Raw genomic sequence first — 26,694 nt, 5'->3', positions numbered from 1 at the left:
CATGTGAATTTATACTTGCCTCAAAATAAAAAAGCAAAACAAATAGACTGTCAAAATTTTTTTTAAATTATGGATTCAGAAAAGAACAGGGAACTATTAAGTACAAAGGATGGAACTAGAGTACAACTCAGTGGTAGAATTGTACTTAGCATGTAGGAGAACTTGAATTTGATCCCCACCACTGCAAAACAAATAAGAAAACTAGAAATAGCACTTTAAAAAAACTTAGAAGAAAATAAGTATTTGTTAAAATTAAGGACTTGGTGTATTTGTGTTTTATTGCTATTACAAGTTACCATAAATTTAGTATTTTAATATTATGGTTCTGAAAGTCAGCTTTTCAAAATGTGTCTCACAGGTTAAAATCAAAGTGTCAGCAGAACAGCAGTTGTTGGCTCATAGTTCCTTTTCTTTATCTTCAAAGTCAGGAGTGTTGGCTAAAGTTCTTCTTAGATTGCTCTGGTCCTCCCTCATCTGCCTCCGCCTTCCATTTAGGTGAACCCTTGGGTTTACATTGGCTCTGTCTCAACGATCCAACATAATTTCCCCATCTCAAGGTCAGCTGATTTGCAACTTTAATTAACTGCAATTTCAGTTCCTCTTTGCTATATTCACAGGTTCCAGGTTTAGGGCATTGACATGTTGGTAGGGAGTTGGAGGCACTGTTCAGACTACCATATATGATTAAAAGACCCATCCAAACTAGTATAGGACTATAAACCCAGCAGCTATGAAGACTGAGGCTGGAAGATTGCAAATTCTAGACCAGCCTGGACAATTTAGAAATACCCTATCTTAAAATAAAATTAAAAGGGGCGGGGGGGGGGGGGGGGGGGGGGGGAGGGTTAGCTCAGTGGTAAAGTGCCCCGGAGTTCAATCCCTAGTATCACAAAACAAAGAATAACAAAAATTCAAAATTCAAACATCTACAAAATAACATTTCAAAGAATGGCAGTTACTTGGAATGTAGCAGGACAAACCAGAGGTGGAAAATATAATTGACAGGTTAAAAGCCATGAAAGATACAGTTCAGAATCCTAGACAAAAAAAAAAAAAAAAAAAAAAAAAAAAAAATTCCCTCCCTAAGATAGGTTCGTATAAGGAGAAGCTGGAGGAATTAAAATCCAGACTTTATTTTGGTACTTGCAAGTTCGCACGTTTTATCCTGCTGTGTTTGCAAAGTTTCACTTTTGGGTTGCCATCCTGCTCTCCTTTTCTCAGAAGGCAGCCTTTGGTTGAACGTTTAATATTCATGAGTATATGTGGTCACATGATCTAATGCATTTCTTTAGTGTGAATAAGTGACAGCATTTTATGGCATCGAAAACGTGTTTAAAAATATCGGGCAAACTTATTAGCATGTTAAAAATTCATTTTTTACAAGAAAGGTAAGAAATGGAAAGAAATAGAGTGTACACCGCCTATAACAAGCTTAAGGACACACAAGAATAAAAGCTTAGATTTTGAAATCTAAATCGAAGTCCAGGCTCAGTTGCAAAGTCTGATTACTTTGAACTAGTTTTCATCCGGTGGAGCACACGTGCCATTTTAACGAGAGCTCCCCGTTACGTCCAGGCATTGACTCGGGTTGCCGGTGCTGGGTGGCACCTTAGGGGGCGGGCCTTGGCCCACAGAGGCCGCGGCCAAGCTCGCACTACGAGTTCCCAGAGTGTCACCCCTCGGGGAACTCTGAGTCCTGCCCGCTTGCGCCTGTACGGTGGCGCAGGCCGCGCGACTTCCCGCACCGAGCGCCCCTTGGATTCCAGCGCCCGCTCTGCCCTGCCCGCCCCACTCGGCCTCCGCCTCCTGCCGGAGCCCGCCAGACTCCCGGCGCCGCCAGAGGGGTGCGGCTGCGGCTGCCGTGCCGGCCAGTTCCCGTTCCGGGCCCGCGAGGCGGCGGTGCCTGCTCTGCCCCAGCGCTGCTGCCGGCGCGCCGCTCTCCGGGCCACCGCGCTCCCCTTGCCGCTGCGCTCCTGCGGCCACCGCGCTCCCGGCGCACACGGCGCACCTGGCGCTTGTTCCTGCCTGCAGCCGCTGCCTGTTCTGCAGACCTGGCCGCCAAGTAAGTTTTGGGGGTTCGCGCGGAGAAACGTTATCTGGGGTCTCGGGCGCCGCAGGCGAGGAGGCGCAGGGAGGCGAGATCTGCTTGCGGGTGGAACACAACGGTGCTCTGAAGAACTCCCGGTGGAAAGAGGTGAAGAAACCCGGGAGTTTGAGGAACACCTCGAACGTTCAGAAACTGCAGAGTCAGCGGAAACGTTTACCCCGCCGTGGTCTAACGTGGGCCTTCTCAGCACTTTAGAATCACTTGGGGGCCCGCCGGCAATTTAGAGTCACCTGGGGGACATTTTAAATATCTAGATGCCCAGGCCACACCCTAGATCAATTCAGTCAGAATCTCTAGGGTAGAACCCAGGCCTCTGTGTTGTTGAAAAGTTCCCTGGATGATTCCAAGGTGCACCGGAGTTAGGAACCCGAGGCCCAAGGGGGGCTACCAAGAGAAAGTTGGGAGGGTGGATGGGGGCCTTCCTGGAGGCTAGCCAGCAGACTGAGCAACTCAGTGTGACCTCGTCTCTAAATAAAATATCAAAAGGGGGCGGGGGGGGGGGGCGCTGGGGATGTGGCTCGGTGGTTAAGTGTCCCTAAATTCAATCCCTGGTACAAAAACAAAACAAAACAAAACAAAACAAAACAAAAAAAAACAACCAAAAAAACAAAAACCAAAAATACCCAAAACCAAACCAAAACCAAAACCAAAACCCAAAACTGTATGCCCTGCTGCCCTGCTCAGGGGAGGGATCCTGGGTAACTTTATTCCAGTGTCCTGCTAAACCCTGAGTCTGGGGCAGGACTTCTCTTGGTGCTCATGGGTTACAAAAAGAGGAAACGAGACTGTTTGGCAGGGTCCCTGATAATCATATTAAAAAATGCCTCAAGTGTACAGTCTTTTGACATATTGTGGGAAATAAACAATGAGAATGCTTAATGATGCCCCTTTGGTTCTTCAGTCTGTGAAATGCCTGGATTGTTGGTATTCGAAACTAAGTCTTGGGAAGCCGAGTGAATCCTTGACAACTTCAGCTCCTTGGGCCCTAAGGGTTAAGCCAGAGGTGTGCTTGCCTGAGGGTGGGGCTGGTCTTCCCTGAAAGCTCTGTTCAAGATTTACCTGTCAAGATTGGAGAATAACTCTCTGCCTCAGATATTAGGAGTTAGAAGTAGATTCATCTGGGGGTAGACCCCAGGGACAGATAGCTGTAACAGGCAAGCGGAGCCACTGGACAAGGGACAGGCAACTCCCAGGTATAAGAAGGGTCTCTCAAAGGTTGCAAGAAGAGTGGGAATGGAGGAATATGTTCAAACTTGGAGACCATTAACCCTAAGTCCAAATTCTGATTCTGATCCTTCTGTGATATGTGACCTTGGGCAAGTTACTTGACCTCTCTGAACCCATATTTGATTACCTATAGAATAAGAAAATAGTAGCTCTCTCCTGACGCTAAAATGTCACGATATGCGTCAAATACCTGGCAGGATACATAGCAGGTACTCTGTCATTGGTAGTTACTAGTCACCAAAGTGGAAACTTGTGTCCAACAATTGTTTATTTTTGGTGCAGCCACATGATGATGATACTGTTTATCCAGAAGATAGCTCCTTCAGAGTTTTATTCCTCCGGGCCTGGTGGTGCACACCTGTAATCCCAGAGGCTTGGGAGACTGAGGCAGGAGGATTGCAAGTTCAAAGCCAGCCTCAGCAACTTAGCAAGGCCCTAAGCAACTCAGTGAGACCAGATCTCTAAATAAAATCCAAATCAAAAGGGGCGGGGGTGCTGGGGATGTGGCTCAGTGGTTAAGTGCCCCTGGGTTCAATCCCTGGTACAAAAAGCTGTGTGCCCTGCTCTTCTGTTGCCCTGCTGCCCGGCTCAGGGGAGGAATCCAGACCTTTATCCTCAGGCCTTTGAGGTCTGGGACCTCAGACCACTAGCTCTCTACCACAGTCACATCAAGGGCTTATTAATGGCTCTAGACTATAGGTTTATTGCATGTGATAGGAATGAATTTCTTCACAAAAGAAAGCTGTCCTGAATCTTAAGTGTTCCTGCACCCCACTGCCTCCTATATCCCAAAACGGCCTCCAACAGGGGCTGCCAGCAGGGACTGATGTCGGCATACATGTGTATCGCCTGCTGGCAGCCGTCTCAGATCTTGCACCTGCTGTTCCTGTTTTACTCCAGACTCTTGGCCTAGGGATAGTGACTCTTTCTTTGATGATCAAAGACAGTCAAGAGTCTAGATCAGGAAGCCCAAATCCTACAATGGCTGATATCTGCATCCCAGTTGAAACTTTCACCCTCGTATCCACGCAGTATGATGTGACAATCACTTTGACAGCAACAGCAGCAACAGTGTTTAGACTAGACATTACAAATGTGAACAGTGAAGTCTTAGAGGTATGAAGAGTAAGTATTATAGTGTATGTGTGGTCACTGATATTAATTTAAACAAGATACCAGGGCCTTATCTTTTCTCCAAAAAAGGGGGGGTTCACTATTTGTTAAAAATCTAAGATATAAACCTAGGATTTGAGTTACCAGTTTCTTCTATAATTCTTTTTCTTTAGGGGGAGTGGAAAGTTAGCAAGATGAAATTAGAAAGCTAAAATTTCTACTCGTGCTGAATTTTTGCCACACAGAAGCTGTAGGTATCTTGCAAGTCTTCAGGCTCTGGTCTTTTTTTGTTTTTTGAGTTTTTTTTTTTGTCTTTTGACATCTTGGGGAAGTCTGCTCATGTCACACAAAGGACTTCCTTTCAGCCATCTGTAGATCTAAACTTGTTTCTAGGAAAACACTTCTTCATTGCATCAAATGCTCTTTGAGGCCCAGCATGGTGGGCACAGGCCTGTCATCCCACTGACTTGGGAGGCTCAGGCAGGAGGATCACAAGTTTGAGGCTAGCCTGGGCAACTTAGCTAGACCCTGTCTCAAAACAAAAAAAAAATACAAATAAAAATGGATGGAGCTATAGCTCAGTAGTGAAGCCCCTGGGTTCACCCCCAGTCTAGGGGTGGGGGGAAGAGTGTATTGAGGATAGATAGTATTCCTTCCAAATTTGACTCTAGTGGGAAGAGGTGTGTAGTCGTTGACATTTCAATTAATTGATGGATTTTACCCAGTGCTAGAAAGTTTGTTGAAGCAAGACATCCTGACTTGGATTCTTATTTCAACTTGAGTTTTATCTGGTACTGTCACACACAAGCTAGGCAGATGACTACACAGAGGTGGCCAGGGCAAGCTCTCCACCACCTTCTTCTTTGTCTTCCTCCCAGCCTCTGGACCCATGGAGCCAGCTGGGGAGACTGTTACTCTGAGGACATCTTTTCTTGGTCCTTTGATGGGACAGAGTTCCCTGAGAAGGGATGGTTTCTTTACAGCCAGCAATGAAGTGTTATGCTTCATTACAATCAATAGGTTACTCTCTAGTAAACTGCCACTTTGGAATTTGTTCAGCTGAGAAGTGATTTTCCTCTAAATTAGAAAAAACTTATAGTTTAAAGGGCTAATAAGTAGGTCAAGATATGGGGCCAGGTCATTGCTAAGTGAGCAACAGATTAGCACCTGGTTCTGGTAGATTAATATTTTTATAAAATATGAAAATTCATCCCTCACTGTGAATTTTATTAAAATTACACCCTTTGTAGGTTTGTTTAATTTTATTAAATAAACAACCCTTATATGTTTGTTTCAGAATATCGATGTCCCTTGCCTTTCTGGTGTCTCATCACCATGATATAAGTTGAGGTCAGAGGAACTGGGAGGATGTACTGACTGGATAATTCTGGAACCACATGCAAACCGAATAGGGCAGTCACATCTGACTGAGGAGACTCCTTAGATGGTGAGAGAGATGATGCACTTGGGAGACTATCACACGTTGATCTTATTCCCAAAAGATTAAAGGTCTAATGCCAAGAATGGCAGTGCTTCATTTGAACACATTCCCAAATATCTTTCTATGATCTTGGACCAAACCTTCTGGAAAGAACTGTGTTCGAAAGCTAGGCTTTTTTTTGGGGGGTAGCCTAACTCTTTACAATATAGGAAAACAGGCCCCTTCACTGAGAAGACCATTCCTGACCCCACTTAGCAAGACCAATGTTCACTGAACATGAAACCAGGCATGTCGGTGATTTCCAGTGGAGGTATGAGCTCTGTAACAAAAGCCAGGCAGGCAGGACTTAAATGAGTTTTAGAGTCAGAATGAGGATCCCTCCCTTACCTTGTTCCTTATCTAACTGCATAACCTTGGCTGAGATCTTTAACCTTCCCAACTCCCTGTCCACCTTCATAAAATATTTATAGTGACTCCCTTCTTACCGGGTGTTTGAGTATTGATGGCTAATCTATGTGAAGCTCTGAGGACACTGGTTGGCTCTCAGGAACTGGTGAGTATGATGGTGATGATAACTATGACGACTGCTTTGGTTCCTGCGCTGGTCTGGCTGGTGTGACTTTGAATAAAGCACTTGATCCCCATGAGCCCCAGCTTTTGGTATAAAATGGGGATAACCGCCTGTCTGGAAAAATTGGTTTGAGGCTTAATTTGATGAAATGAAATGACGTTGCATCTGATTTAGTAGACCCCAAATAATAACATCAGACACACTTGCATTGACTTCCTGGGCACAAGGAAGGCTTTAGGGCTTTTAATTTGGGGTTTTAGCTTATTAAATCTTTCCAACAATTCTACCCAGTAGTTATCATCCCCCCCTGCCCATTTTACAGATGAAACCACTAAGGCTTCACTAGATTAAGTAGCCCAAAGTTTACAGAGAATAAATGCTGTGCCGGGGACTTGAAGTAGGTAGGGCCCCTGTTCTTAACCTCTGCTCCTGCTGCACAGTGAGCAGGGCTCAGTCTCTGCTGATCCTGCCCTCCCGCCCTGACCACCACCTCCTTTAAGTAACTGACAGGGATGCACCTGTTCTGCCTAGAGTCCTGTTTCTGTACAGAGGGGCCCAGCTTCCAAAAGAAATGGCTGCTTACGAAGTACTGTGGGGCCTCCTCCTCCTGCTCACTCGGGTAACTTATAAACCTCAACCATTTCTTGTAGTGTGCTGCCTAATATGAGCTGAAAAAGAGAAAAATGAAAAACAGAAACCCCTGATACTGGTATTGACTGACGCTTTTAGGATGGATTATGGTGTTTGTTTTGCAATAAATGTCATCTGTGCACACTGAGATTGTTAGCCTGGGTGCAATAATGCATATCTTTACCCAGACAGGTGTGGGGGTGTTTAGGAGCACAGAAAACAGCCCCAGAATTTCCAAAGATGGAACTTCCTTGGACAGTGACTGCGGACAGTGAACAGTGACTGTATTTAAAATAGAATTCCATCAAAAGCACAGGTGGATGTTCTAGGTGTACCCCGTTGTTTGAAATCTCTTACTCACCTTCCCTCTGCTTCCCACCTCAGTGGCTTTCTCCTCTTCTTGAGATCTGGCCATCTTCCCAATGTCCATGAAACCTGGGAGCCCAGAAAAGCAAATTCTCAACTGAGCAAGTGGTGGATACTTTAGCATTTCTGAGAAGGAGGTGACAATTTCCGGCTTTCCCAGCGGGGTGAAGTGTTTTGCTGGCTCCCCAGCCGGTGTTGAAGAGTGTTAGAAAGCTATTTGGAATTCCTGGTTCCTACTGGCTCTTTGGGGTTTCAGTTCTTCAACACGTCCATTCAATAAATATCATCAGGTGGTCCTGCCAAGACCAGGAGTCTACTAAACACTTGGGATGTAGCAGTGAATGAAACAGATCCAGTCTCAGGCCAAATGGAGATTGCAGGGAACTGGAAGCTGTCTTTATAACAAATTAGTATGGACAAATGGCTTCAACAACAGAACTTAATTTCTTAATGCTGGAGGTTGAAGGTATGAGTGCATTTTGGTTCGGAGGTGAACTCACCCTGGCTTGCAAATGGCCTTCTTATTGCTGGGTCTTCGTGTGGCAAAGAAAGAGAAAGCAAGAGATCTTCCTTGCGTCTCTTCTCATAAGGACATCAGTCAAGAGGGTCACCCTCAGCACTTCATCTAAACCTAACCAAATGTCCTACCAAAGATGCATTTGCTTCTTTGATGCAGCCCTGTCTGCAGGCACTACCATGTTGGGGATTAGGACCTCAACAGAGGAAAGATGGGGAGCGCAGAATTTCTATCCAAAGGTGGTGGGCAGGCAGACAAGAAAATACTTAGTTATCAATTGTGGTAATGTTACTGGAATAGAAGTTTTCTCTAAATTTGGGGAGATTGGTGAAAGAAAACAGATTTATGCAAAGATGACCTTGAGGGATAGAGGAGACCATTCTGGTCCACAATTCCCATCTTCCAGGGGCTCAAGGATGTGAACAGCAGGACAAAAGGCAGGAAATAAACATACAGATTCTATGCGGCTGTGCTAATCAGAAACATGTTGCAATTCATTTTCCGCCAACACTCCCACCAGGGGATAGCTTCTCAGGAAGAGGAAACTATAGACGGGAAGGAGCAGTTATGGAGAAATTGCTTTTAATTTTTTTTTTTTTTTTTTTTTTTTTTTGGTACTGAACCCAGATGTACTTTACTACTAAGTTACATCCATAGCCCTTTTAAAATTTTTCATTTTGAGGCAGGGTCTCACTAAGTTGCTGAGGGCCTCGTGAAGTGGCTGAGGCTGGCTTCAAACACAATCCTCCTGCCTCAGCCTCCCAAGTCACTGGGAATACAGATGTGTACCACCACACCCAGAAAGTTGCTTTTAATTTTAAAGGGGCTCGGTTTCAGTAAGATTTTAAGTGGAAACAGCAGGATGTTGTGACACCGAGGATCAGAACTGTTCCAGGATCAGAGGAGTCTGGAGTTGCTTCTCCAGGAACTAGCCTCTTCAACTTGGACTTGGAGCTGCACCAGAGATGCAGATGTAAGGATTCGAGATTTTATTCTAATGTTCAGTGAGTGGGAAGCTGTTGAAGAATTAAAGAAAAGATAATTAACAACCCATCTTAGTCTGTTTTCTGTTGCTATCACTGAACTTTATAAATTAGTTATAATTTATCTATTACAGTTCAGAGGCTGGGAGTCCAAGGTCAAGGAACCTCATCTGGTGTGGGCCTGCTTACTGGTAGGCACTCTGCAGAGGGGAAGAGAGGGAGCTCACAAGAGACCACCATACTGGCTTTTATAACAGACCAATGCTCGTGTTAACTAACACACTCCCTTGATAACCCAACCCATCGTGTTAGATTCCAACACTGACAAAATATCTGGGAGATCAACTTAAAAGGAGGAAATGTTGATTTTGACTTATAGTTTTGGAGGTTTCAGTCCTTAGTCCCTCAGCCCTGTTGCCTTTGGGCCTGTGGAGAGGCAGAACATCATGGCAGGGAGCATCATGGAGGAAACTGCTCACCTCACTGTGAAGCAAAGAGAAAGGAAGGGTTTAGGGTCCCAATATCCCTTCAAGGACATGCCCCCAGTGACCAAACTTCCTCCAATGAAGGCTTACCTCTTAAAAATGAGGTTACTACCTCCCAGTGCCACAGGCTAGCAAGACCTTTTAGCACGCAGGCCTTTGGGGACATTTACGATCCAAACCTTAACATCCCTTAATCCATCAGTGCTTTAATCCATGACTAGATTAACCCATCCTGAGGACAGAGCCCCCAGACCCTGTCACCTCCCAAAGCTCCCACCTCCAAATACCATTAACATATGTCTTTGCTGGGTGTAACCAAGTGGCAGAGCACTGGCCTGGCACCTGTGAGGCCTGGAGTTCAATCCCCAGCATGAAAAAAAGGAAAAAGCAGTAAAGAAAACACGTGACTTTGAGGGTTGTTTTCAGCACATACTTTCTGGAGGCCAAATGTTCAAACCATAGCAACCTCTACTTCTTAAGCTTTGTAAATCTTGTGTTAAAGTGTGAAACAATTCTGGAGTTAGACATGACAGTTTTCAATTTCTAGACAAAGGAACCAAGGCTCAGAATAAAGTGAAAGAGGGTGGGACCAGGATTCAGAGCCGGGGTGCCTAGCCCACAGCACCAGCTCTGGAGTTTTCTGGGTCAGATGAGTATGAGTGGGTGGGGTCCTCCTAAGTACACAGCAGTCTTCATCAGGAGCCTCAGTGGATGGTCTGGTGGCTTCTAGTCCTTGGTTCCTGAAAGCAGAAACAAAAGACTCCGAAGAGTGAAGGGGGCTTGGGTGAGTGGGGTCAGGGGTCAGTCATTGTGGACACAAAATGCCAGGAACCCCCTGGCTAAGGGAAGGGGACATCCAGGGCAGGTTTTCAGACATCTGCTCTGTCTCCCAGAATTCCCCAAAGGGATGCTTTCCCCACCCTATCACCTTTTTATTTTTTTTGTACCAGGGATTGAACCCAGGGGTGCTTAACCACTGAGCCACATCTCCAGCCCTTTTAAACATATTTTATTTAGCAACAGAGTCTCGCTGAGTTGCTTAGGGACTCACTAAGTTGCTGGGGCTGGCTTTGAACTGGTGATCCTTCTGCCTCAGCCTCCCGAGCTGCTGGGAATACAGGCGTGAGACACTATTTGGGTCCCACCCTATCACCTTTGAAAATTCACATTAAATTACTGCTTCAAAAAACTCAAAACTATCAGCAACTGAGTTTGCATATACGTGGAAGGTGTGGGGTTTGAAAGAAAGAAATTCTTTATTTGAGCTTTCAGGTGACGGGAAAGGTTCCCCTGTACCGGGCCAAGCCCCTACCAGAGCCTGCTGGCTTGCTTCTGGCATCTGCATGAACTGATTCTCCTCCCTCAGGTGGATCTTGGCTGGTTGGTGGGTCATCTCCATGAGCTTGGACCTCTCTCAGTGAGCAGCCCTGGCCCAGGCTGAGTGGGCTCTGTGGAGGACAGTCCAGGGTTTATGGTTCAGTCATCAGCTCAATGTCTGATTGCTGCTCAGGGCCAATGCACATGAACGCCAGGTACTCTCTGGCTGAGCTCTGATAGATTCGTGACCCGGTTGCTGGCTGGCTGTGGTAACCTGCTCAAATGGGGTAACACAAGCCTTCAGCTAAGCACTCTGGCCAGCAGTCAGCAGTGTTTATTTGCTCACAGCCAAGTTTCAACTCAAGCTTCTGTGGTGACTAATACATTTTGTTCTTGTGAACTGCTTTTCTTTGGAGAAGCCCCAGACACTTTCTGTGTCAGTCCTAAACACCACCTCCAGATGTCCTCGGGCTGCCAGATCTGTCCCTTGCGTAGCACTTTCTTCTGCGTAAGCACTTAATCCCTTTGCCGAGTTCCAGGACTGGGTTTCTGATTCAAGGCTCTGTTGTTTGCTGTCAGCTGTCCTTATTATGATGTTTTTTATTCATTGGCCCCACAGAGATGAACACCATGCATGGTGTTTTTGGAACTTTGTTTTTCAAAGCCAGGACCAAACCAGGAAAATGTCAATCAACAGTTGCCCATCAACCCTGTAAGGCACTGTAGGGAGAGGCTAATTACTAAGCAATAGGTATTTAAGCAGCCAGCGATTGTACTGATGATACTTTGGAAACTGAGAGCTGGGTTCTGGTTAACCTTTTAAAGGCAGCAGCTAATATGAAAGACTTAGAGCAAATAGGAAATGCTGGTCCTGCAAATCTGAACTTACACTAATAAACTTAGCAGTTGGCATTCCCTGAGTGAGGTCATGAACTATGGAAGTGCACATATTCTTCAGTGAGCACTGGCTTTGGGCCAGATCCATTCATGCGACAGTTTTTCTCTATCATCCTGTATGTGCTAGAGATGCAATAACTACATGGACACCATCCCTTATAGTTAAATGCTGAGCCTCAAAGATTCCTGGTAGAATTCCTGGCCTAGATCACCATCTCCTAGGTCACTGTGTGATCAGGGCTGACCTAAACCCCGGATGTGTATCAATTCATTGCATCCTCGTGGTGATCCTATGAGGTAGGATCCTATGATATAGGTGCTCTTATTATCTTTTTTTTTTTTTTTTTTCTGCAGATAAGAAAACACAAGCACAAAAGGATAGCATTATTTGCCTGAGTCACACAGCTAGTGAGTACAACCAGGTAGTCTAGCTACAGGGTCTCTGCCCTTCCCTGCCACTATCAATTGATAATCAACGTAGGAAAGAAAGTACCACCTCCTCTGAGAGGGGTGGGATAAAGTACACCCTTTTTGTAGGGGAGGGATAAGGTGAGGTGGGACCCCTGCCCTTTACCCATTTGGACAGGTGTCAGTCCCCACTGGGACATGGCGGACTCTTACCTGCTAAGGGTTAACCAGAAGTAAGCAAAACAAGCAACTGCTTTGGTACCAGGAGACCTGGATTCTAGTTTTGGTTAATCCAGACAAGTTTCTGCCCTGCTGATGGCCTCAGTTTTTGCATCTCTAAAATGGGTGGGTAGGACAACATTCCACTCTACTCTGGGAGCCCAGCAGAGTTGAGGGGCTGGCCCTCCATGTACTCTGAACAGGGTTTCTTGACCAGAGAAAGGAGTTCCTTACTATGAAGAATGAGAGGCAGCTGCTTGGCTCCTCCAAAGTTCCAGGCAGCTGTGAAAGGACGTTCTGTATTTCATCACAGTCCCACCCTGAGTGCTTACGTTGGCTGTGTCTGCATTCCTTTTTTTGTGGGCAGAGTGGCAGTGTCTGTGTGTCTGGGGTTCAGATTATATGGTGCTTTCTCATGAGAGAAAGATGGAGGGAAGGAGAGATGGAGAGGGGGAAGGGGAAAAATAAAGGAGAGAAGCTGAGAGAAGGCATATGGAGAGGGGCTGACCAGCTTCTATTTGCTTTGAAATTCTGAGGGACTACGTACTTCCAGATCCTTAAAGTAAGTGTTAATGGAGCTTCAAAGTGTCCAGTAATCACTGTAACCTTATGCACCTGTAGTTTACTGGCGTGGCTGAGGATTACCAGGTTGGGCTTGTTTTCCAGGTTAAGTTCCTTGATGAATTGAAAAACCAATCAAGAAAATCAGAATAATAAAAAAAAAAAAAAAAAAAAAAACCAAAATGTGGCTTTTTGAGGATTATGCAGCAGAGAAAGTAGGACCCATCTGAGTTAACAGATTGTATGTGTTCCCTATACAACTGTAGCAGAGTGTATAAAGATAGGCTGGGCATGAGCTTCCTGTTGGATTGCTCTTGGGATGTGATCATCCTCCTGCCTCACTGTTGGGTATCTTGAAGGTGGTGGAGCCAAGTTGTTCACACGATTGCCCTACCCCTGAATATCCGGGTTCATGTCAACTGATTTCAGCGTGATTGTCTTCATCACTTGCAAAACTCCTCTTGGAAGGTGGTTTTGCATTCAATTCACCACCATGAATGTGATTCAAGAGAGAAGTAGTTTCCTAAAGGAGAATGCAATCACAAACCTCAGCATGTGTGGATATATGTCCAAATTGTGTTAGGGGTTATTGTCAAGTTGGTGGAGCCAGAATGTCCTAATGACATACTGCCATCTGGATAATATCAACTCTGAGGTGGGTAGCCAGGAAATGATGGTTTTTAACTTAGTTTAATTATTAAATACTACTAATCATGGATTTCAATTGTGCAAAACTGTGGTAGACAAAATGTTCTGGAAGCCCATTTGGCAAGTATAGCAAGTTCTGGCTTTGCTGTAGATGATTCTCCTGGTTAGACTTTAGTGGTAGGTGTGATCTTAACAGAAAGGGAGACAGTGTCTATAGTGGTTACCATTTGAATGGGGAGCAGGTATGGGGTGGGAAAGAGTGTCGTCCATTTGGCATCACACATCTGCTGCTAAGAAACGGAAATCAAAACACCATTCAGGATGAGAATGTTCCACGGAGGCAGCTGAGCTGAGAGTGTTTTTCAGTGTTTCAGGAAAAGAAGGGGAAATACAAGATAAAGGAAATGGTAAGACATCTAGGTCATCAGGAAGCATTTCTTCAGGATAGTGTTTTTTGAGGTCCTTGGATTAAAAAAAAAAAAAACCTACTCGAAAATCATCTTTGTTGACTTTTGCTCTGTGCTATTTTTGCTGGTATTAATTTTTCACTTTAGATTCCTTATATCAAATCAGTCCATGAGTTGATAGCCTCCTCCTAAATCAAAGACAAAATATACCTGCTGTCACTCAGAAGAAACTCATCTGATTCACTGTAGTATTTCACCAAACCAGGAGGAGCTTTTCACTTCCAGGTGCACAGGGAGAGCCTTGTGCCCCATGTGTGTTTGCTTTTAAGGAACCATCAGTTAAATGGACACCGAGCATTTTCTTTCTAAGCTAGCAGGATCTTTGAGTCGAAAGCCAAAGTTTTTTAGAAGGAGGTGATTGCTGAGATGCCCCCTTTAATGTAGTGGGTTTCTGTCCTATAGAAACTGCAGACTCATGAGGGAGAGAGGACTGTGGTGAGCTTCCCGGGCTGGACATCTTAACTATTCCTGCTCTGCTTCGAATCCCACTGCCCTTAGACAATCACTTCTCATCTCGGGCCTCAGTTTCTTCATGTCCAGAATGCTCTTCTTGTCTAAAATTGTATTCAGCAAATTACTGGGCGTGACTGTGTCTCGGTGACAGATGATCTCAGCAGCTCCAGCACTGTTTATTTCTTGCTCACACTCTGTGCATCAAGGATTGGCAAGGGTGCCACTACTGGAGTTATCTGTGGACCTGGGCTTGGGCTGATCCATGGAGCGCCACCATCTTGCATGGTGTCAACCATAGTGCAGGAGAGAGTTGCCCATTGATGAATAGTGCGCTGACACCTAAAGCTGCCTGCCCAAAGCACCTCCCTCCACTTCTGCTCACATGTCCCAAGTCAAAGCAAGGAGGGACGGAGTGGTCACCTAGGTCTCCAAGAGGACCACCTGAGCTTTTAACCAGTGGCATGTATCTACCACTGTGTTGGTCTTCAGGGAAGGGGAGGGGAAGTCTGTGAAAACCATGTGGACAGTAAAGTCCCATCTCATAAGCCTGTTTCTGTGTATATAAAAGCACTAGCCTTTGCCTGGGGCTGCCAATGTTCCTGAGCAGAAGGCTGCTTGAGAACTTGAATTTCAAGAAAGAAAAGAGCTTGAGAAGCAGGATGCATTCAAGGAGATGACCTGGGCCAGACTCCAAAACTGGCCTTGCTTTTGTTTACAATTCTATTTGTTTCTAATATAAATGCAGAAAGTTTCCGAAAAGAAATGCCCGCAGACTGGCCTGACTTATGTAAATCTCACTGGTTTTTGTTTGTTTAGTCTTTGAGTTTTAACTCAGAGTTAGCTTCTGCTACATTCTTTTTTTTTTTTTTTTTTTTTTTTTTCTGCTACATTCTTAAAGAATGTTTCCCTGACTAGGACTCTGAAGTTTGGAATCTTATCTGCTGCTATTGCAACACCAGTTTGCAGAAGGCTGTGCCATTCATTTTGAAATACATATGTTTGAATGAGAAAGAATGATGATTTCCAAGAACTGGATGTCTTAGCAAAGAGTAAACTCATAAGGCCCATGTAGATGGTGGGAAATGACTTCTTGAGGTTTCTTTTCTTGCCCAGCCCTCATCAGTTGGGATGGAGGCCAAATTCTCTCTTGGGAGAAGATTCTGTCTGCTTGTTCTGGGAGTAAAGAGTAGTAGCCACACTCAAGGCAGTGTGACCTCTGCATCCGGGTACTGCTGAATGATATGGCATAGGACAAAGCTCCTTGCTAAACTGGACTATATTTGCTAGTGTGAACAGGCTGGAAGGAACAAGGACATGTGGGGAAGATCTGATCATGGTGTTTTTTAAAAGATCACATGGAATAAGGACTGCCATGCCTGGTGGCTGTGGAGACCATTTGGCTATTACTCATGTCTCTGAGTTAGAGTCAGTGTCTGTGTGCCTCAAATTCAAACTCCCTAAGGGAGAAGGGCTCTAACCACATCTGCTTGTCACCTTCCACTGCATAGGGCTCCCATGGAGCAGACACCTCTGTGGTCACCATGACTGGTGCCCAAGGAAGCCCTCTGGAGAGCTCAGTCGTGCCAGGCTCTCTCTGCATTTCTTGTTCCATTTATACTCTCATTCTTCATTCTGGATCCGTCTGCTCTGCCCAGTTGTAAACCCCATGAGGATGTGGAGCTGCTTAACCCGCTTTCTCATTTGGAAAGCAGTGGTAACATGCATCTCGGCCACTTGCGGTTGTGGTAAGGATGGAGATAATAGAAAAAGATCAAATGTTTAGAAAATGACTGAGGATCTGTTGTCTGCCAGTCCTGGTCTAGGCATTTCATGCACATTAACTCAATTCTTTCAGCAACATTTTGAGTCAGGGATTCTCATTTTGAGGAAATCAAGGCTCAGAAAAGCTGGCTAGCTTGCTAGTGAGTGGCGGTCCTCACAATGAGTGATCTGATAAAGCCCATGAACAGAGATCACCTTGGTGTGTGCCCTGTTCCCTGTAACCTGAAAAAACTACTAGCAACCAATCCATTCCGCCTGGGGTCCATGCACCAGGAGCTTCCTTCTAACTTGCTAATGATCAAGTTTGAACTCAGTTGGAATGACTCCAGAGACTGTGCATTTAAGCCTGCCTCTCGCAGAGTATGTAAAGCATTGGGTCACTGCAGGTCCCCAACCAAAGCGCTTACTCTGTGTTTGCAGTGATCATCTGCCTGCTGAGGCCCCTCACAGAACCAGGCTGACCGTAAGCAAGCCCACAGTGGATCTGTGCAGAAGGAATGCATGAGGCTGCCACTTCACGGAGGCATGTCTACTGCTCCCCACCCGTGCCCACCCCGACAGCCATTTCTCAGATCGCGTTGAGGGTAGAACTCTGTCGGCCGACTTGGCAGCTGGTGGAGGCTGCTGAGCAGCACCCAGGCTTGCTGCACAGCTCAGGCAGGCAGGGTCGGGCCAGGAAAGGTGCTACCATCTGCCGTCACCTTCGAGTCTCTCTCTGGCCTGGGGACTTGCACAGGGGCAGGGTGTGGAGCAGTGCCCTGGCTGGTGAGTTGTTCTTCTCTTTATAAAAGGAAAGCCAGGTGAGGCAAAGCATTCGGCTTTCTGGAAGCCTGGTGGGTTGGTCAGAAACCAGCTTCTGCAGCTCAAGAGAACCCTGGCAGTCACAAAGAACCCTGAGATAAAGGCACGGACACAGTGGAAACAGCGTGTGATGCCGAACACACCAGAACCCAGTTCACCCATCAGTGCACGTAGATGAAACTGAAAGGAAAAGCTTCAGAACATGAAGTGGTTACTGCATATGGGTGATAGGTGACATTTTTTTTCCCTCCAGACTTTTTTCTGCCTTTCCTTCCTTTTCCCTTTTCTTTTTCTTTCTTTCTTTTCATCTTTCATGTTTTCTACAGTGACCAGGTGTTGTCACTATAAAAACAAAGAGGAAAAATAAAATGAAAATAAATTATTAAAACCTAGAAAGGACATCTGGAGAACACCTCCTCTCAGGGTGCCCTTGGGTAACCAAGAGGAAAGAAAAAAGCCTGAGATGAATCCCTCTTTAGAAGTGACATTGAATGTGGGTGTCTGATTTCTCTCAGGCCCTCCCTGTGATTAGGGGCAGAAAGTTGGTTTGGGCCCATGAGACGCAATTGCTCTCGAGGATAATCATTTCTCTGATGGGTCCCTGTGACCTCATCTCCTGTGGTGGTGCTAAGTTCTGATAAGAGACCATCGGCAAAACCCTGGGAACCCCCTGGCCCCACTTCTGTCCCCAGACTTTTGACTGACAGATACCCCTCTCTATTCTAGGGTTCCAAGTTCCCCTCACAAAGTATTTTGTTTTTGATAATTTCGAATATGCCTCCTAAAATCAAAGTAATAGAAATCACTGTCATCTCATCACTCAAAAATAATCACAATTAATTGGGCAGGGTGATGCATACCTATAATCCCAGGGAGGCTGAGGCAGGAGAATCACAAGTTCAAGGCCAACCTCAGCCACTTAGCGAGGCCCTAAGCAATTTAGTGAGACTATTGTCAAAATAAAAATAAAAAGGACTGGGGATTTGTCTCAGTGGTTAAGTGCCCCTGGGTTCAATTCCTGGTATGAAAAACAAAATCACAATTCATGTGGATTTTCTTCTACTGTTCCTTCCTCCCTCCCTCCCTTCCTTCCTTTCTTTTTTTACCTGGGTCTTCTCTACCAGGTGCTGCAGATTTTATATTTAGTCTGGAAGTTCAAACTGCAAGATGGGACCTGGGCTCCTATTTCTACAAGAAGCCTGGGGTGGTGATTTGCCCCTGGGATTCTCTCACCCTGAAAATTAAGCCTCTCTCAGGGCAGACCAGAGAGCCAGAAAGAGCCAGGTGTGGTGGTGTGTGACATAGTTCAGTTACTCTGGAGGCTGAGGCAGGAGGATGACTTGAGCCTAGGATTTCAAGACCAGCCTGGCACAGCAAGACCCTATTTCAACCAAACAATCCAAAAAGAAGGGGAGCGAGTGGGAGGTGCCTGTCTAACCCTGCCCCTGTCTCCCTCAGGGACTTCCTCACCAACAGGCTCTACCCACATCTGCCTTTGCCTCAAGAGGTGGCTTTTAAACACCTGTAATCCCAGTGGCTCAGGAGGCTGAGGCAGGAGGATCATGAGTTCAAAGCCAGCCCTCAGCAATTTAGCAAGGTCCTGAGCAACTCAGTGAGACCCTGTTTCTAAATAAAAAATAAAAAGTGATGGGGATGTGGCTCGGTGGTTAAGTGCCCCTGAGTTAAATCCCCAGTACCAAAAAAAAAAAAGAAAAAAAAGAGATGGCTTTTAGTAGCAGCCTTCCTGTCCCTGTCTTTTTTCCCTCGTTTTTCCGTTTGACGTTGTCTTTTCTTCTGCAGTGGGTATTATATTCTCACCACCTCCATGGCCTTGGTCCCTGCCCCCCACCCCTTGGTTGTGTGCTAGAGCTGCTTCACCAAGTTCTCCCTGCAGCTTCCAACTTCACTGCTCCACACCACTGGCCAGAGAGCCCCACCCAGCAGGGCAATCCTGCTCCCAGAAACCTGACCTTGGCCTGACCTAGGTCTTGCCTTTCCTTTTCTCAGAAGGGCCCACCCTTTACCAGAAAATGCAGTAAAAGGTCTTCTCAGGGCCAGGAGATCCCTGACTTGCTGGTGTTCCTAGTTACAGATGCCCATGAACTTTGAATTTCTGAACGGTGTGCATGGTATGGATTTGATCTCCCTTTGGATTCTGTTGACCCTGGCAGTACTCAGTTCCTCCCTTTGTCTTTCTGACATCCTGCTGAATTATGCTAACGGCCCCCTGTAAATCCCAAACCAGGGCTCTGGAAATTCCCTGTGAACAACCTCCTTACCAGCTGGCCGACCAATGACATAGTGTTTTGCTTAGGTGGCCAGAAATCAGAAGAAAATGTCCACCTTTCATGGTGAGAGATGGTGATGTCTGTGGTGGTCCTTACAGGAACAGTCTAGGGAGACAGGTTGCTGTTCCTGTGGGATCATGGAAGACACAGAGCAGGAAACCAGAATTGGGAACAGGCAGTTAGTGTAAAAATAGGGGATCCGGTCAAATAGAGGAAATGGAGGCCATGAAAGCCACCTGCCTCTGGAAGTTGGAGACTGCCCCTGGGAGAATGGAATGTCAAGCATCTGCAGAACCCATTGATTACCAGATTTACCTGGCTGAATCACTTTGGCCCTTCCCCTGCCCATTCGCTTCTCACTTTATGCATCTCACCTGCAAAACCAGGCCTAGTCATATAGGCAGGAAGGAGAGATAAGGGGGGAGAGAACTGGAGGACAAAAGAGACCTTAACCTATAAAGGATGTAGGGTGCGCTCACTTCTTGGGACTTTAGAACATTAGCTATGGCTCCCTTCTCTCTCCTGGGAGAGGTCTATGTTATCACCTTTAAATAGAACCTGCTTAATATGCTAAATCCTACTGTAATGCTAGGGTTAGCCTGCATACTCTTCCTTATAATACTTGCAGTTCTTAAATGTTTGTGGTCCATTTTCAACAAAAGAATCACAAAGGTTCAGGTCAATCAAGTCCTCCTGAAGGAATCCCTTGTCCAAATTAATAAAAATGGGGGAAATGTTGGGAGAAATCCTAGTTTTTGACTGACAGCAGTGTCTCAAGTGTGTAAACTTGAAGGGAGGAACATTCCGCTTCTCCTACCTAGGAAAGTAAACAACTGCCCCAAGTTGACCTAGTGTTACCAAGGGAACCCGTATAGGAGCCTGGTGATCTGATCCCCCGTGGCACATTGTGATTGGGCAAGAAACCTATAAAATGTATGGCTGTTCCCACAATAAATGAGTTTGCAGGCTGCTCGCCACAAGCCTGCTTCCACCCAACTCCCGGAGTCTGGGGTCTTGACTCCGCGTCCTTACCAGCATCTGAGCTAGCCTGCCACAAACTACAGAGGGACAAGGGAGGCATAAGGGAGTGTGCCACCCCCATTCCCAGCCTCCTAAGAAGAGAGCAAGACATTAAAAACTGCATCATCAATGTCATTATCCTAAAGAGAAAGTCTTCAATACTGCACTACTAGGTCTTTAACATCTCTCAAGTGCTTCCAGGAGGAAACGGGCCTCACACCCATAAGCCACCAGCTGGACTATACTTACATTTTTTATTTTTGGTGAATTTATTTAAGCAATTTTTTTCATGTTTCTAATGGCAACCTAAAACTTCCCTTAAAATTAATCTATTAGAGTTTTTAAAACTCTAATTTCAAAAAGTTAAGCAGGGAAAGTACAGGTGGGACTTAATTATGGCAACAACAACAGAACAAGTGATGTGGTACCCAAATGACCGATGTTTGGAACCCTGTCCTGAGAGGAAAAGGTACAGAAAGTACTCAGATCTTGGAGTTCTGGATTTAAAAATTAGCTTGTTAGCAGTCTCACCCATTCCTTCACCATTCAGTACAATAGCGTTTTCAAAACTCCTTTCTTCTGTTTCAGTTTTGTGGATTCCAGAAAAAAAATTGAAGATTTAAGGGGAGAATATTGTGTTAAAATATTTTGACTTCCTTCCAAGAACGATGCCAGAAACTTAAAAAGGTATTGTTAACCACTAACTTAAATTTAATGTTTTAATGTTACCAGTATGTCTTAAGGGCATTGATTTTCTAAAATTGTGGATCTTAAAAGGTGTTCACAGAATTGACCATACAGGAGAGTCTGAATTCACATCTAATAGACTAGTGCACTGTTTGTAGAATAGTAACTAATCATTTCATCCTTTAAATTCATTTTGGTAAGAATCTCTTGCCCTTCTCTTGCTCAAAATGTTATTTTATATTGTTAATCAGGTTATAAAAGGGAAGTTATTGCATGGGGTTCAACTAAGAGTCTCTATAGAGATTTAGCAACTTAGAGTCTCTATAGAGATTTAGGTAAAACAAGAAAAAAATGGAAGTATGGCAGAGTAGAGACTCACAAATGACTTGTTAAACGAAATGACTATCCAATCACAAGGACTTGAGAACCACTGGACTTGAATGTTAGCAGGCATGGGTCATGAAACATAAATGAACAACACTGTTCAGAGGTCTATGAATTTTTTTTAGCTCAACAATAATAATTTTACACTATTTCTGTAACATGTATGGATTTTCCTACCTGGACAAAGGACAAGTGACTACTTCAAGGTCTTTCTGCTTCCAAGATTTTGATTCATTCTTCACATTCAAACCAAAGATACAGTTTGAGGATCTTAGTTTGTTGTTGTTGCAAGAAAGCAAATCAGTACAATTTGGGGAAAACTTGGAGGAACCCATTTTTAATACCCAGCTAAAATAACTTGGGTTCCTGTTCCTACCCAGACTGGAGGTTCATCATGTACATGAGGTTTTCAAGGGTTGCCAGAATGATGCCTTTCCTGCTCACCTTGCACTAAGAAGCCAAGTTCCCTCTGTCCCTTCAGTCCACACATGGCCATTGCTTCTCCTTCCTCCCTATGGTGTTTGCCTGGAACAGACTTTGCTGAAGGTATGAAAATAGCAGAGCCAATGGAGGTCTATGGCTCAACACAGAAGGGGTGGTAATGACACATCATTGTCCCCAGGTTTCTTGGCTCTGGTTGCCATAGGAGATCTCATGAAGGCCGTCTCCTTGAGTCATTTTTGGCTCACACTCTTTATCCCACCATCCCCTGTAGTTCCTCCATTCCCAGTTCTGGGATTGCTGTGCTTTTGGAGGATGCAGACACCTGCAATCCCAGCTAACCTTGTTATGTAAGATAATACACCTTTCTATCTCTGTCGCAATCTAGAATTCAGGCACAATTTTGCTTTTTAAAAGAAGATAATAAAAATTAGGGGACCTTGCTAAATAAGAGTTGGATGCCTTTGTTCACTTACCCTTGCAATTATTAAAAACCAAAAACTGAAGCAATTAAATACATTTTTTCTTGAATGAATCTCAGATAAAAGTCATAAGCATGACTCCTTCCTGCTCTAAAGAAAGAAACCCAGTGCGAGAGAGGGATGGGGGAACCCTTCCATGGCTATTACTCTGTTGATCATTTCCTTTATCTCTTCAGCATCTGCATCGAGAGGCAAGGACTCTGGAGAGTCCTGAATCCTGTTTGCCCTTGTGCCAGGAGGACTCATGAAGCCAAAGATGAATGGGGGAAAAGTAGCTGCTTGCTACTTTAACTATGGAAACGCAGGAGCACAGTGAGAGGAAAGTCATCCCAGCTGGTTCTGACTCCCACATTAAATTGTTGAAGATCAACCGGGAACTTCTGGTCACTCATATCCATAACACTCAGTGTCTGCTGGACAACTTGCTGGAGAATGACTACTTCTCAGCGGAGGACGCGGAGATCGTGGGTGCCTGCCCCACCCAACCCGACAAGGTGCTCTGCCATGGGGATAGATCCTAGCGGGACTTTTGCCCCTGAAGCTGGAAGTACCCTGTCATACTGATCTGAGCGAAGTGTTTTGGGAGTTTAGTACACTGGGCAGAATTTCACATTGGTTTTTTTTTTTTTTTTTTTTTTTAACCCCAAACACCTTTATTTTTTAGTCTTCAAAAAACAAACTAATTGCCGGGCACACTGGCACATACCTGTAATCCCAACAACTCAGGAGGCTGCGGCAGGAGGATCTCAAGTTCAAAGCCGGCCTCAGCAAAAGCGAGGCACTAAGCAACTCAGTGAGACCCTGTCTCTAAATAAAATACAAAATAGGGCTGGGGATGTGGCTCAGTGGTCGAATGCCCCTGTTCAATCTCCGGTACCCACCCCCCAAAACCCCCCCAATAATTTCTTCTTTTTTCAAGATAATCATGAATAATTTAGAACAAGGGTCATACAATACATCTTCAAAGCATTTCCCTTTAATGGGAAAATTAGCTTTAGAGAATCCAAATGTTAGACAATTTTTTTTAAAAATCTATTTTGTTGCCATTAAAAACAATGGAATCTAGCATAAGTCAAAAAAAATTATTTTATACTTCAGGGCCTCTCCTCCAGGAATCATCATTGTTATATAATTTCCATTTAGCAAAATCTGATCTAATTTAGTAATCCTTCCTTCTGGTGTGATTTCATTGTATTAGTAAAAGTATGTTTAAAACCTAGGCACCCCCCTTTTTAAAAGAATACCAACAAAGTCATCAAATCCTAGAAGCGTTCCAATAATTTCCTTCTCACCCTTCAGCACAATGTGCTGAAGAATTCTTGATCTTATACACTTACATACTTGTCCACAAGCTCTGTACTACCAGCTATGACAGGCTGGTAGTAGCATTAGCCATCATGAATAAGCCAGATGCTCTTGTTAGAGCATCAGTACCCCAGTTATTGACTTATTTGCACGTTGTGCATATCACTTCTGTGCTTGTGGTTGGAGCAAGCCCCTACATCTCACCTGTCATTGCTGTGTTCTCAGACAACTTATTTATTTATTTATTGGTCCTGGGATTGAATTCAGGAGCACTCGACCACTGAGCCACATCCCCAGCCCTGTTTTGTATTCTATTTTGAGACAGGGTCTCAGTGAGTTGCTTAGTGCCTCGCTTTTGCTGAGGCTGGCTTTGAACTCACCATCCTCCTGCCTCAGCCTCCCAAGCACTGGGATTACAAGCATGCACCCCTGCACCCAGCCCCAGACAACTTATTTTAAAATCCGCTTTAAATGAATGGGAGAAAAGAAGCAAATGAGCACAGAACACTAGTAATGATGTTCATTCAGTGCCTTGAAACCCTGAGGGCTGCTGGTAGCAGGCTGAGACTTGGAGGGCATGGCCTTCTCTTTAGGAAGTACTACATCCCAAGGTGGGTCGCTGAGGAGGAAGTCTCCACACTCCATTGTGGGCAGTGTAGCAACAATTAGTTTCACCTAAGCTTGCTGTTACCTTCTGTAGATACATTTGAGACCCACAACTCCTTCACACTTGAAGGAAAGACAGAACCTATTCGTGATGCTGCTGGGACTCAGAGAGACCTGAATGGTTTCTGGAGGAAACCCAGTAGCACACTGGTGTGCTGTGATCTCCCTGCCTTTTCCCCCTGCCCTTTTAATAATAAAAAGGCTATTTAAAACATATAATACATATGGGAGTCTGTTACCCTCTTGCTGCATGGCCCAGCTGCCGCTTCATTATGCCTCAGGATGATTCCCTCCCCCTCCATCCTCATTCCTGATGGCAGTAGTGCTAGGTTAAGATAAAAAGCAGGGATGTGGCTTGGTAGTGGAGTACTTGCTTCCCATGCATGAAGCCCTGGGTTCAGTCCCCAGGAAAAGCAGAGAGAATTCCATAGGTGCATATGGCTCTAGTCGTGAGTCTGAACTTTTTTATTTTTAGACTCATGGAAGTTCCTGGTTTTGCTTCTTGCTAAGGAGGTCTATTTAGAAGATGCTAGGTCTCTAATGCGTTAAATTTCACACTGGCTGAAGTAAGAGCCCAGAGCCCTGCACTAAGCTCACTTAGGGGTCTTTCTGCCAGGATGAACCCCTCGTACCAGTTCATGCTCTTATGCTTGTGCTGCCACCAGGTCCGAAAACTTCTGGACCTGGTCCAGAGCAAGGGTGAGGAGGTTTCTGAGTTCTTCCTCTACGTGCTCCAGCAACTCGCAGATGCTTACGTGGACCTCAGGCCGTGGCTGTCGGAGATCTGCTTCTCCCCTTCCCAGCTCATTCAGAGCAAAGCTATTGTCAACACCGACCCAGGTATGAATCAGCCCCACGGGGACTGCGGGTGCCTGTGCAAAAGGAACTTGGGTCTGGAAATGCTATAGCACTGAGACCCTGGTGGGCATAAAAGTCAGCCTCGGGTTCCACCTCAAGGTGGAACAGCAACTGCTAATAAAATTAACTTAATTCTTGCTGGGCACTGTAGCACATGCCTGTAATCCTGGATACTAAGGAGACTGAGACAGGAGGATTGCAAGTTTGAGACCAGCCTCAGCAATTTAGTGAGACCCTGTCTCAAAATAAAAAATAAAAAGGACTGGGGATTGGGCTCAGTAGTAAAGCACCCCTGAGTTTAATATGAGTACCAAAAAAAAAAAAAAAAAAAGTTCAGCTTGACCTTGGAAACAGAAGCAAAGAACATACCTAGAGAGCTAGGTGTATGTTTAGAGAGAACAAGGCCAATGGCCAAAAAGCAGCTTTAGGGCTAGGGATGGACTTACTCCTGTAGCTACCATCCATGGCCAGCAACTTGCTCTTACTTCTCCTTCCTTATGAAAAAAAAGAAAAATATTCCCATGGTGAGTAGTCCTTTCAAAGGGCTTCTCCATTGGTTCCTTTAGCCAGTTATTTCCTAACCTTTAAAGTATAATTCACTCTATAAGAAGCTGCATGCAAAAGACTATAACTGTAGGAAAAGCAAATTTATAGAGAAAGCAGACCAATAAAGGTGCGGGGCAGGGATTGGCTGCAAATAAGCATGAGAAATCTTCAGGAACACGACTGAGATCTAGAACTGGATTGTGCTGATGTTTGCACAACTTTGTACATTTGTAAATGTTATTGATAAGTCTTATAACACTTTTTAAAAATATTTTTTAGCTGTAGTTGGGCACAATATCTTTATTTGTTCATTTATTTTTTTTTTATGTGGTGCTGAGGATTGAACCCAGCACTCTACCACTTGAGCTACAACCCCAGCTCTATAACACTTTAAAGAGTGAAATTTATGGCCTATAAATTATTTTTCTATAAAGTGATAAATAAAATACATTTCACTTTACAAATTTTAAATAGGTAACCAAATTGGGAAGTTGATGGAACAGGATTATAGATGAATCTGGAAGTATACATGGGTATCCAATTTTTGCTAATTGAGTTATAATTAAGACTATTATAAAGGAATGTAAGGAACAGCTTTTTGTCTGGGGAAGAACTACCTGCTTTGTGGTGTTAAGTCCTGTTTTTGTCACTCAGGTTTGCTGGGCGCGTGGCACCCATGTGAACATCTCTGCCCCTGTGGGCTGCTCAGGCCTTACCCTGTGGCTATGCCAAACATCAGTGACCCAAGGCCCACAGCTTGGGCACCAGGGCTGGTGCTACCTTTCATCTTAGTGTACTCGATGTGGTGTTTTAGGTGAGGCACTTGGCTCCTTTGTAAACCAGATCAATGTCCATCATTGTATAAAAAGTTTTGGCATCTGGCTTTGTGAGACCACCTGCTTTAAGAACAGTGTTGCAAAGCAAAAGAAAGGCCAGGGTCATTTTTTTCTTTAACAATAAAACTTTCAATGGGGACTGGCTCATGGTATTTGAACAGGGATGGGTCAGGGCAGCAGTGCCATCT

General features: G+C 44.9%; 1 protein-coding gene and 1 long non-coding RNA gene across 5 annotated transcripts in view; both read left to right on the top strand.

Moving 5' to 3' along the window:
- The first annotated feature begins 1,338 nt into the window (after nucleotides 1-1,338).
- Nucleotides 1,339-8,999, top strand: LOC306667805. Its single transcript, XR_013765649.1, has 2 exons — nucleotides 1,339-2,062; nucleotides 8,796-8,999. It is a non-coding gene; the product is annotated as an uncharacterized lncRNA (long non-coding RNA).
- An 11,911-nt stretch (nucleotides 9,000-20,910) lies between these two features.
- Nucleotides 20,911-26,694, top strand: part of NOD1 (nucleotide binding oligomerization domain containing 1) — a 28,888-nt gene continuing 23,104 nt past the window's right edge. For 3 of the 4 annotated variants that reach the window (XR_013765646.1, XR_013765647.1, XM_079150591.1), the window contains exons 1-3: nucleotides 21,882-21,918; nucleotides 22,472-22,789; nucleotides 24,932-25,106. Coding sequence is in view for 2 of the 4 variants with exons in the window: in XM_079150591.1 (XP_079006717.1) it covers nucleotides 22,589-22,789; nucleotides 24,932-25,106 (376 nt within the window). In the remaining 2 variants the exon portion in view is untranslated. Of the gene's footprint in view, nucleotides 20,989-21,881; nucleotides 21,919-22,471; nucleotides 22,790-24,931; nucleotides 25,107-26,694 lie in introns of those variants that run through there. The other variant, XM_079150592.1, reaches the window with a different exon arrangement.

The sequence above is a fragment of the Sciurus vulgaris genome, assembly GCF_902686455.1.
Source record: "Sciurus vulgaris genome assembly, chromosome: 8".
Lineage (NCBI taxonomy): Eukaryota > Metazoa > Chordata > Mammalia > Rodentia > Sciuridae > Sciurus > Sciurus vulgaris.
This window is presented reverse-complemented; position numbering and strand designations above follow the sequence as displayed.